The sequence below is a fragment of the Bacillus rossius genome, chromosome 2, assembly GCF_032445375.1.
Source record: "Bacillus rossius redtenbacheri isolate Brsri chromosome 2, Brsri_v3, whole genome shotgun sequence".
NCBI lineage: Eukaryota > Metazoa > Arthropoda > Insecta > Phasmatodea > Bacillidae > Bacillus > Bacillus rossius.
Window position 1 is genome coordinate 108691557 of NC_086331.1, and position 13307 is coordinate 108704863.

Sequence of the window (13307 nt, forward strand, 5' to 3'; positions counted from 1 at the left end):
CACGCCTTCATTACGTAAATTTTCAGAATAACTTTGTAAATATGTGTAACTTATGTATTGTGTGACGTCACCCTCTGTACGACGTGGTGTGTAATCCACGGTATTACACCAAGCCCACAGTCGCACGAATAAACGACGCACGTCATTTGCCGCATTAATTCAGCGCCTAATCAATTAACCACTCAACTCCCAACCACCACCAAGTAGGAAATCCCTCATATCCCACGCAACACCGCCGACGGTCCTAGTGGGCCACGCAGGGGCAACCGACCCCACGACCCACCTATCGGCTAGAAATAGAGCTAGTCTGGCACCCACCCGGAAACACTACATCGACAACAGCCATTCCCGCTAGGAGCCGCACCGGAACTCGAGCCCGAGACCCCAGGCGACGGCAACATTATACTTGCTGTTTTAATTTAGAATGTTGAAAAATCCTGTACATAACTCAAAATACCTAACATATCACGATACAAACAAATTATGTCAGGTCTTGTAAAAATGTATTTCTTTCGAATAGATTTTACAATCATAATTATTTCACCAGTTAATATGGCTAGGATCTCTCGACCTACTAAATTAAAACAGCAAGCATTCTATACTACAAACTAATTCCATCAGGATCGGATTAATTTGGATACGTGATACGAAACTACAAAAATGAAACCTACACCAGTGAAATGAAAATCGACAAATATTTTCCCGAAACAGGGTCTATATTATTTGATTATGAAATAAATTTATGAAAGAAATAAGTGTTCTCTAGCAAAAATGTCATCCCAATTTATTTGTTTGTGTAGAATTACTTCGTTAGTTTTGGCTTAATATATTGTCGCAGGCTGATCGACTAGTCCCTGACAATGCTGCTGTTCTGCCGGCTACTCAGGGTTCGGTAGTAGGGGGTCCTGGCCGCGTGGCCGAGGGACTTAGTCTCCAGAGATGAAATGAGAACAACTCGAATAAAGTTTGATGGTCCTTTACACTCAAGATGCTGAACACTTTACATGGGGCTGCCGCATTTCCGCCTGTGACTATTTCTATGTGGGTCTAAACCCGGTTCCGCGCACTAATATGGTAATGAAAATATGGGACGTCCCGCCCGTGACGAGTATTACCACACTGTAAGGAATATAAGTCTTTACGACTCGCGCGCAATAGGATGCCTGCCCGACTGTACACCACAATGACAGCGGAGAAAAGTAAAAAAGCACAAAACATACAACTGCGAATGACCAACTTGCAAAAATAAACCGCGACTCACAAAAACTAGCAGAAGACAACACGTGAGACAAAAGACAGGATAAATGCACGCGACTGAATAACAAAGTGACAAACTCGACTGCAAAGCTGAAAACGCTTCCGCACGGCAAAGCCTACAGCTACTGCAAATACCGCGCCCGCTCAATCTCACCGTCCCGGAGCGACGTCACGAACACATCCGTTGCCTCTCGTGCCGGGTCCACGACTGCCTCCCACTCCCCTTGCGCGCCTGAGCGTCCGCGTCTCCTCCCCTCCCCGCGAGCCCACGGAACACGCTGATTGGTCACAGGTGGAAGCCACGGCCTTGGTGCCCGGTGAACAATTAAAACTTACACAAATACACAACCCTTCAATTCAAAATTAATTATAATAAAAATATAAGCAAAATATATACAAAAAACCGTAAAACAAAATATATTTACAATAAAATAATATGTCAAATCCTGTAAAGAAACAAAACATCGCACGTCACCGTCACTTGCGTCAAACAACACACGCAAGAGATGGCGCTGGCGAGGCATAACGTCCTGAAGGAGCCGGGGAGACACTTGGGTCGACGTCAATATAACCTAACAAAATCATGAGTTTCAATACAAGAGTAAAGTTGAAAACACACGGTTTTGAATCTTAAATTGTAATTTTATGGTTTAATACAAAGCAGGTTTGACGTCGAAGTAGTTTTCGGTTAATTTAATTATATCTGTTGCAAGATAAAGTTCGCGGCATATTTATTTACTGCAGCTGTAAACATTCCGAATCACAATACAAACAAACAGCTGACTTACATTCTACCAGGAAAAAAAACTCTTGCAACAAAAGTTACCAAATTCTGGTTTATTTCATTACCAACACACCCATTATTACACCACACGCTTCGTCAGGTTCCGGTTAGCCAACTGCAGGCTAAGTATGGGTCATAATACACCCCTCGTTTGTTAACCAGAGGCTAGCCTAACCTGAGGGCTAGCTAACCTGAAGATTTAGCCGGAGGTCATAAAACCGGCCCTTAAGGGGGAAATGTCAAAATCATTAGATGTAAAGTCATTTAGTGACTCACAGTTTCTCTCTATTAGGGTTACCAAGCTTAATGGTGACATCATTGCACTGGATCAGAGCCATTACATAATAATTGTTAGAACAGTTTGGAATTGGGAATGCAAAAGGCTTATCCACGCCACTAGAGATAAGTAGGTCAGGCAGCAGTGGCGTCTCGTCAGGGCAAGCAAGGCAAGCAGTGCTTGCCCAGGCAGTTTCCAGACATTGTATTTTTTAAATAAATATTTTATTCAGAATAGTATTTTACTTTGGCTCGTGCCGTTAGGTATATGTATTTTTTACACTATCTTCTTGGGACCCAATACTGTGCGCTGTGCGCTATAAGAAAAGAACTCGTTGACACACAAAACATGCTGTTTTAGAAGCGTTGCTAGGTTTAGAAGCGCTGGTAGGACCGCTTTCAGCAGGAAGGCTGCCGCAGTAGTTTCCTTTCGGAAGGGGGGTGGCATAGTACAAAGGTTCAGGGAGGGGATTGGCTGTAAAAACACGTGGTAGAAGCTACGAAGGTAGCACTTTCTTGCCAAACTGAAGCGAACATGGTCGAAGCAGACGGTGGAATTCTTCCGCCGACTGCTTCGGCTATGTCCGCCACAGTTCGGCAGGGCAGGTGGCGAGGTCGCGTTTCAGTCGGCAGTCGTCTCTCGGGGCGCGCGCATCTCTCTCACGGGCTGTTGGCTGGTGGTGCGTGGGGGATTTGTGGGCGTACGGGAGGCGGCCTAGCAGTGCCAACTGCTGCCGACCGCGTCCCGCGGGTGGCGGATACGGGATCCCAGCTCGAGAGTTGCAATCTCGCTGGGGTGACTGTGAATAACCAATAGCAGTCCGCGGACCAATGGCCGGCCTGTGGAGTCGTTATTATGGCTATCGGGGTGAAATGTAGCCTGAATGTAGCTCGGCGCGTGGCAGAAAGCAGTTCTGTCGGCGAAGGCACCGCAGGGGAGCTCGATGTGCCCTAGATGCGAAGTGTAGATGAACTGCGGGCTGGAAATTGCGTAGCTGTGAACTGCCGCGCGCGCAACGGAACTGAACAGCATCGTAACTCTGAAGGAAGAGATGGCGGCGCCTTTAAGTTGGGGCCCTGTTGGAGCCAGTGGTAGCCTGGGCGGCGCGACCTTCAACCATACCGGGATTTTGGAGGACAAGAGGGTCCGACTCGCAAGATACTTAATTCGCCTGAACGACTTACCCCCACCCTGGCTTGAAAGGTTGTTGGCTGTTGACTGGAAGAAGTAAGATGAAGATGGCGCAATGTCAGGCTGTCTTTCGCCCCATGCGCCCGCAGTTCGAGCCAGTTTACTGGCTCGTCTGCCCACATCTGGTTTAACTGTTGCTGTCTGGGCAGCTCGGCTGGGCTGATGAGTGCAGTCGCCCGACCCTGGGGGCGCATGCGCCCCTGGTTAATAATAACCCAGGAGTACCCAACTTTAAATGCGGGCCGCAAGGCGCAAGCACCCAACTCCAGCATGGTTGATTTTTCAGCCCCTCCAACTCTTCTTACCTGGACCCTTCTTCCCTCTTGTCCAGTAGTTACCTGCTTGCTTAATGCATGTTAATTGATCCCCGCATGACCCGGCCCAGGGTTTTCCCTGTGTCTATGCGGGTATTACCTGGGTCACATTAGCTAGCTTTTAAGCTAGACGACCAATGGGGCGTCAGTCATGGCGCCAATCGCAGCCATGGCGCCAATCGCAGCCATTGCTGGCCAGTAAACCCCAATAAGCACACGATGCACGCGCCCTTGTCCCGCATTGTTAAAAACCCGCATGGTAGAGTGTATAGGCTTCGGCCTGAGACACACTTAGGTCCTCCCCTATCCTGGACCCTCCCCTTACACACTTAGAATAATTTAGGCTAGGAAAAAAAATCGTGGCGTTTCAGGAATGATTGACGTGCCAGTTTCTTGGTTCACGTACCAGTTAACAGAGTATCTGATCATGTATGAAGATAATTTCTTTTGTGTTGGTACGAAAAATACCAAATTTAATTCTTACTATTCTAGTACATTTTTATGAGGTTCTTCTCTTTATTTTAAGTACTTACTTGGCCATGTGTTGTCTGTTTATATATTTTGTACCAGATATCGATGATACTACACTCCCACTTAGTATATAAGTAATGTAGAGTAGGTATTTTACTATCAGAATAATGTAAGTCAAACATTATTTTTCAAAAATAATTTATTTAAAAAAAAAATGTCAATTTTTCTACCTGTGGAATAGTCAATGTCCAGTTAAGAAAACTACTTAAATAGCACCATTTTGTACCTTGATATCCATATTTTCCCGGGGCAGGGCCCCCGGACCCCCCCTCCTCACTACATGTTTTGATGTGAACGGAGTTGTTGCTTCCCCTCATGGAAACCTCACTCATCGCCACTGTCAGGCAGTGTCCCAGGGGAAGATGTACTGTTCAGTGAGAACATCTACTGACAAGCAGTTGGCTCTTTATTGTATCTCTCTGGGAGCACGAGGCCAGATATCACATTTGCTGTAAACAAGCTTTCTCGCAAATGTAATGAACCTAAAATGAGTGATTGGCATGATGTACAGCATATACTTAGGTATTTAAAGAAAACCATTGACCTTAAGTTGTGTTATTACAAAACAGGCAATCCAATAGAAGTATATTGTGATGCAGATTTTGGAATGATAAAGTTGATAGAAAATCCTGTACTGCTGGTTATGTTGTTATTTTGGCGGGGACTGCAGTTTCATGGCATTCCAGGAAGCAAAGTGTAGTTCCACAGTCCACTGTTGAAGCTGAATTTGTTGCCATGGCTGAAGTAACAAAAGAAGTAGCATGAATAAGGAATTTGTTGTTTGAGCTTAGTCAATCTAAGTTTATCGGTACCCCATGTCTTCTACAGTGTGATAATCAGGGTGCTATCAGCCAGGCATCAAACCAAATAATGACTGAAAAGGTAAAACATATTGACATAAAGTTCCACTATGTCCGAGAATGTGTAAAAGAAAATGTAGTCAAATTTAATTACGTACCCACAAATCAAAACTTGGCAGATCTATTTACTAAGGTACCTATTAAATGGTGTGAAGACCAAGGTTACGATCCAAAAATTGGGATTGATGTTTTTATCATGATTGTACAAACTATCTCAACAAGGGGAAGTGTTGTGATGGGAAATTTAATGTGTTGAGAATTGTTTTGTACTAGTGTTGGTGCAACTGATGATTTTTTTGTAAAATATAATATGTTCCCAAATGCGTTTACGCTGTAGGAGCAGGACATGCCAATAGGTTGCGCTGCACAACGTGTCTCCCGTTTTTTTTGGCGACTTTCCTATATTGTTCTTCTACAATATTTGGTTCAATGGTTTCATACAATTTTTTTGTCTATGGTTGTTAAGTTGTAATTATTGTTGAAGCGACGTTGGAGGGTTTAAATTTTTTGGTTTTATAATGTACGAAAAGTATGTGTGTGCTTTAGAATTAATACTTGTCTTCAAGTGTCCCGTTAGATCACATTTATTGAAACAGCTAATATGCTTAATTTGTAATTTCGAGTAATGGAACTAAATGGAGGTTAAGGATTTATTTTTATGTATTTACTGCGATTTCTCATATTTGTTTTCCTAAAAACATACATTTAGAATAGTGGAATGACCTTATGCAGTTTGAATTTATGCCCTCAAGAATAATAAATGCCTTAGTTTTTTTTTAGTTTAAGTTAAACTGATAGCAAAACATACCCTACAAAAAACATCGTATATGTTGAATGCAGCGGTGGCTAGGATATATGCGAACAATAACTTAAGTGAAAGGTTGGCTATGTTATTTGTTAGGTCAATCACTTTTATATAACGTAAAAGCTTTCTTAAGATACTAGAACATTAAAAAAAAAAGAATTTTTATTTCCACTTTTAAATTTACACTTCAGTTCTTGTTTGCCTTATTTTTCAAGAGGTGCTGCTTTAAACATTTTCAGGCTAATCACCTTAGGTGTTAACTTGTTTAACCTTTGTGATTGTAAGGGAAGTTGAGTAGGTAAAGCATACAATATGTACAAAGGTGTGTGAATATATCTAAACAATTATAAAAGTAACATAAGTGGAAGTAGTTTGTTTGATGTGGTCATGGACTATATTTATTAAGTAGTATATTGACAAAATGAAAGTATACAGCCAATAAAGGAATTTTGTTTAGTTGGATTTATTGCAGCCATTTGATTTTTTGTTTGTACAGGTTTGTACAAAGCTATTGAACAAGCAATTTTATATAATTATACAAGATAATATAATAAACAAACATTTCTTTTGATCTTGTTATTTCTGAAATTTCCAATTTATGTAGGTAAATGTTTTTATTTAGGTCTATGATGAAAATTGGTTGTTTATGATTCTGTTTACCATGTATCGTAATACTGTCTAGCCAGCAGCTCAGATATTTTAGAATGGATTTAACAAACATTTGTACTATTTTGGATTGCATTTGTTGCTTTTAATAAGTCACAATATTGTGATACATGTACTTTTTGTGTAAATTTAGGGTCTTCGGTGGTGGTGACTATGGTCACTGCTTCCAATCCAACCCATGCATGATTAAAATTTGTTTGTTCTGAGTTTTTTTTAAGTGGTTCAGAATAAAGTATAATCTTGCAGGCCCCATAGCCTTTATCAACTGTGCATATCAATGTGATGTAAAACCCTGCCTTCCTTTTGTGTAAATGCCTGTTTTTGGATATTCTACTTAAAAATCTATGCTTTCAATCCTTTTATGTTTGAAAATATTAACAACTTACCTGTTGGGCTAAATAAATCCTTGTTATACCTAAGCCTATGTTTAAATGTAAAATTAAAGTAATTCCAGCTAAATTACCTAGGCTTGTAGAGTCTGGAGTAGTCCAGATCCCAATACCATAACAATATTAATTTTTGTCACCAACATGATGGCGCTGATGTCATTATCACCCCTTCATTCTTAGAGGACAAGCGCGTGAATATGGGCATTTTGGACGGGGAACATTCACATGCTTGTTTTGCACAAACATTTCTCCGTCAAACTAACTTTCAGGTATCATATTCTATACTACAGCCTCACCTTTTATTAGTATAGGACACAATACTGAATTAATTTTTCCCAGGGTATCATGTTCTATACTTCAGTCCTACTTATTTAAATATAGAACACTATACCAAATATATATTTCCTATGGTATCGTATTTGTATACTATAATCCCGCCCAATTTAGTGTATTTTGCGATGCCACTTTAATAATTTAATGCTAGATCACAATACAAAAAATATATTCGGTTCACTAATTTACTTTTCTCAATAACAATATTTTTTTCAAGTCAAGCATGTGATTTTGCCCTTGCTTATACCATAAGAAAATAAAGGTCATAATTACTTCAGCATAGCTTTATTTATGATTTTATCAATATCACTACCATATTGCAATGTAAAGGTGTGTGTGTACACACACACACACCATAACAATACTAGCATTTATAACATACATTAGCTGATCCACCCTCACCAAAACTTTAGCTTTGCTTTTATCACTTCAGTGTTAGCAAATCTAACCTATACAAAAAAAAAACTTTCTTTTACATTACGGGTCATTCCATATGAAATCAACCAGAGGCCTTAACCTCTACTCCTTAGATTTTCATATTTTTTTTTGTATATTGGTAATATCAACTAAGTACATTATAAATCTATTTTTTTCTTAATTCTTTTTCGAGTAGTTTTTTTTGTATAAATTTTTGAAAATTGCAAAAATAGCCAATTTTAGCAATGTTTTGGATCACTCAAATACTTGTAAGTTTCCAACTAATGGTGCTAGAAGGATGTTTGACAGCTCATTTTAAAGGTCATTGAATGGGCTTCAATTTGATATGTAACATGACCAACTTCGGAAAAGAAAATAATTTTTATTTGTTTTCAAAATTTTTAATATTGAATTTCTAAAAAACACCATTTACAATTTTTTTTTTTTTAAAGTATGTTATTCCTACATATATTGGTTAGATTTGTGGCAAATTTCAAGGTGGAGAATCAAATAAACTGTATCACTAATCATTGCAAAGGAAACACACAACACACAGCTCACCTAACACATCAAAAGAAATGCACATAAACGGCAACTACAAATCACAAAAAACTTCAAGAGCCTTTAAAAACACTTACCTTGGCTCTATGGCAATATTCATTCACTGTTAGTATTTCTCTCCTAGACATTAAATTGACACCAAAAAAGTTTGCCATTTCTCAATTAAACTTTTTCTATCTCTCGAAACACGAACAGTCACTATCCAGTTTACTTCAATCACACAACCACATATTCTTTCTATATACTGCACCATTATATGAATTCACTGTAAATAAATTTGACTTTGTTCTTCTCGTTACTACTACACTTATTTCCAGACATATGCATAAATTTCTTATTACCGACTTAATACTTATTTATTCACTTTATAAAAATCAGGAAGTCTGCTTATTAATTCACTCCTCGTTCCACGATTGCTCCGAAACTCACACTATTATTCATATTTTTTTACGTCACGACTGTGGATTTTGCTGTTGCCACTATTACACACTTTAGATTCCTTCGTTCAGCAATACAATTTGTTTTCATTGGGCAACTTCCATGCCGTCATACATTTTCCCTACTTTATTTATGACCAATAGTAAGGCTGGTATCGTTTTTTGAACTTGCCCCTTAGTTTTCTTCAACTTGTTGAAGTAGTAACTGTTGATGGCCTGACCTTGCAGGTGTGTGGGGATGCCAAACCACCTTCATGGTACACGGCTCTACCTGCAGCTTGTTTCCCCTGCAATCAAGAGTGTCTTTGTGGAGAGAGGCCTGTCCAAACTGAATCAGAGTTGTTGACAGTGTTTTCCTTGGTTCTGCCATCTGTCAGGTAAGTGTAGTTCACAATGTCTCCATGAGAAAGTAAAGAGCACATGTTATGCTATATTAAGTGAAGAAAACATTTAATTTAAGCATGTTTTACGATTATATTTTGCTCTAGAAGTTGACTACAATTATTTTTTTTTGTTCATAATAGTTCTATTGAATGAAGTACTATAAACTTATGTGACAACTTATATTAATTTGTACTACAGTAAGTATTTAAACAAACTATTAAATGATTTGCGTACAGTGACTAACTTTTAAGTATTGGTGTGGTTTTTTTTGAATAAGTAAATAGTTTGTTACTCTTGTTACTGTCATTCTGATGCAATCTGCAGTGAATACAAGGCTCTTGGCTCCTGTCACAAGTATCAAAGCTGATTGACACTCGTGCAATGCATCACATTGTGCTATTGTGAAACGTGTTTTATAGTTTTCAGGTTTCTGTTGTTGGACCGTCTTAACTAGCAAATTATGTATAGCTCCTTGAAATGATGTGTAAATGCCTTTTCTATTTCCATTACTTAAAATACAAACTTAATGGGTAATTCATTACATAAATATAGTTAAAAAATTTAATATGCAAGCTGTTATCTAGAAACAAAAATAGATTCATACACAAAGTACTTCTTCATAAATAATACTTCTTACCATTATTTTCGATAATTTCTAGAATTTTTTGGAGCTACATCCAACTAAAAATAAAATGTTGGTATGCAAGAATATTATTTGTCATAACTTATGTTTTTCCAAATTTATTTAATGAATAATTTTTTTTTAAAATTTGATTTATTCTATTTTTAACTCTCATTAAGTCAAAATAAATCATCTATGTTTTACTTTAGTTACTGTCTGAAGAAACCTCATCTTAGTCCCAAGTTACATAATCTGCAATATCCTAAAACATGTGTATCACATTGGAAAAGTTCTTAGCAAAATGTTAATGTTTATTATTTATATAACATTTTATTTAGGGCCTAGAACAGTATTTATTTATAACAATATTTATACAGAACAATATTTATTTATGAAAATAGTTATCCATAAAAATATATGTTTATTCCTAACAATATTTATAACAATATTCATTAAAATATTTGATGATAACAATAAATTATATAAGCTACATGTCTTTAAATTGAAATTATTCACCCTAATTTGTATAATTTTGGTAATTAAATATCCCTACTTAATCAGTTTGTAAAATCTTATATTCATCTTGAAATATTTTAAAAATAAAATTACTTTGTTGGAGATTAGTTTAAACTCTTCTCTATTATTAACTTCAAAAATATACATTCTTCCAAAACTGTTTTTAGAATAATTTGAACTAATTAAACATTTTGCTGCAATATTTAAAAGTCAGTAATGTGTGTTCATACTTCCATTGTGTGCTAAATTTGTCATCTCTTTAATTTATGATTGTAATTTATTTTGTCCCATTGGTCAGTGTAAAACTATCCTTTCACTGAATGTGATTTATTATTTATTATTAAATTAAAATTTAACTATCTTTAATACAAGGTACCAGCTATAACAAGTTTGCAGTCCATCTATTCTGAATACTTTAGAATACATATATGCTAAGTTTTTTTTTTTTAGTTATAAAGAAGCATTACGTATTTTATTTTTAAAATTTATACGTACTTGCCCTGATTTGTTATAAATAGAGAACATTAAAATTTAATGATTATTTTTGTTAATATTTTAGTTTTTTAGTATTTTATTATATGTAGCCTACTTAAAAATATCAGTACATACTATTATGTCTGTTTTAGTGGCAGTTCATCTTGTGAAAAATGACAACAAAATTGGTCCGCACACCATCATTAAAAAGGGGCAAAGGTGACATTCCGGTCGCTAATAGGGTGAGTTTCATAGTTTGACAGCTTCAAATAATGGGTGTTTTTGAATATGCATCAGTCGGCTTGAAGCATATAGCGCTTTGTTCTTGGCCTTCAACTGCAGTGATGTGTGGACTGGTAGCAGCAGCTGTACACCCTCTTCTGTCAACTATGAGATACCATCACTCTTCCAGTCTGCTCTTGGCTCCTTTGTGCACTGTTTGTTTCCTTGCACCACACACATATTCACTTTTTTTTTCAGGTTGTCATTTTATTTGGCCTACCAAAACACCCTTAAACTCGCAAATCCCCAGGGCCCGAGCACAAGGGCAGTTCGCTTGAGTTTTGAGAATTTTTTTTGCGCAAGTTTACCTTGAGAGTAGGAAGAAATTACAAGTCTGTTGCTAATATAATTCATTGGAAACCTTACAAATTACGCAATACGCACAGGTCACATTTACCGTTAAAGCTACTATTATGTTTGAGATATTTTTTTTAATTGTGGGGTTAAACATTGTAGATTAAATAATGGGAAGGACCCTCGTAACATAGCTTTAAAACTTCTGTCTCTTACAAAAAATTATTAACATCAAAAATTATTTTTCATAAAGTTTAGTCCACCCACATGGCTGAACCCAGGTGAGGTCAGTCAATGATTTCAAAGATCCGGCTAACGAACCTAAATAAATTAAACAGTCTATCACCTGAGGTAGGCTTAAGGATGAGTGAAAGCATTTAAGTAATAATTATTATACTGGAATGAAGTTGATCAGCGAAAACTAGAGTTGATGTTTTCAAAATGCTGGAGGCGTCTTATCCCGGGCGGCGATGAAGATGGACTGGGGTGGGTGATGTGCCCAATGGCTGCAGCTTTGCGTTCTCGTGCCGTACAATTGATAGTTAAGATATATTCAAAACCATGCTGTAGGTGAAAGGGAGTGAATACAATAAGATACTCTTATTATAAAGCATGAAGTCTTGGTAAGAAAGTACAACAAAATTAAATCAATCAAAATATGTCAACTTTGGAAGCACTTAGCTATAAAAATATAAGATCCTTGGGGGATAACAATTTAATGGTTACAATATTCATTAATTGCAATTAATTTCACAAAACTACATCATCCCCCTCTGGTTGATTGACGTGCTGTTCAAACCTCCATATGCACACGTGATGCACGGTGAAAAGAGAGGCTTTATAGGAAGATGGTGGGGCACATCAGCTCACGTCAAAATAATGACCTGAAACTGTATCTACAACTGAGGTTAGTCTCCAATCTCCAATTAAACCAATTATAGTTTTACTCACACATTTAGTTCCATTTAAACTGCCTCCATGTATGATTTGTGAAGGCTTGGGAAAGGGAAGCAATAGTGATTCTGTGCCCTAAAAACCAGAGAATTGAGGAGATGATTGTATTGTTGGGGGGAGTTGAAATTGTTTCACTTGTGTGACACTCGAGGTGATTTCATACAGGGAATAGCCAGCGAGGTCCCAGTCTAGTGTAATGTCATTAACAGGATGTCCATATTCTGAAAAGTCAGGGAAGTTGGAATTGGTTAGTGAAAGTCAGGGAATTTATTTGAAATCCTGGAAAAGTCATGGGAATTCTATAGTGATAATAATTTTAGTCATGTGGCAGTCTGCCATCATCTAGATGGTGTAAGTGCATTGTCATACAGATTATAAAATGGCATACGCAAGGTTCTGTAAAATTTAAATGAATTATTGAAAGTGGAGAGAGAACTAGACTAGTTATGGGAGTGTTGGAGGCTTAATTTTCCTTAGTTCGTCCAGAAAAATGCAGTACACTAAAATGGTAAATTATTTTAAAGAAATTAGTCAGGGAAATATTATTACTAATTTCTGATGCCCTGTTTTATTAATGTAACAGAATTTATGTTAATTTTTAATACCGGGCTGGGGTGTGGCCTCATTCATATAGAGATGGAATATTAGCATTTGTTTAAAAAATGCATGGTTATGTTCTTATAAATAATCAATAATTGCTTACTATAATTATGCTGTTTCTGCATCATTGCAATGTTCATTAAAACCAATATGGTGTACACAGGAAGTTGTGAGCCTGGAACTGCAATGCTGAGCACGTGGCTTGAAAATATCATAACATTTACTAGCATTCTTCGAAAAAAAATGAAACTTCACCAAGTGAGCATAATTAGCTAAAAAAATTAAGTTTAAATCTTTTTAAAGGATTGGTGCATTTGTGCATTAAAGTGGCAAGACAAGAGGTGATGGTTTCCACCTAA

The 13307-nt window shown here is 37.3% G+C and overlaps 1 protein-coding gene across 4 annotated transcripts in view; it reads left to right on the plus strand.

Moving 5' to 3' along the window:
- The first annotated feature begins 5646 nt into the window (after positions 1-5646).
- LOC134529596 (mitogen-activated protein kinase-binding protein 1) overlaps positions 5647-13307 on the plus strand; it is a 121121-nt gene continuing 113460 nt past the window's right edge. For 2 of the 4 annotated variants that reach the window (XM_063363862.1, XM_063363865.1), the window contains exons 1-3: positions 5654-5743; positions 9051-9199; positions 10971-11060. In XM_063363862.1, the coding sequence (XP_063219932.1) occupies positions 10992-11060 (69 nt within the window). In that variant the 5' untranslated portion in view covers positions 5654-5743; positions 9051-9199; positions 10971-10991. The other 2 variants (XM_063363863.1, XM_063363864.1) reach the window with 2 other exon arrangements.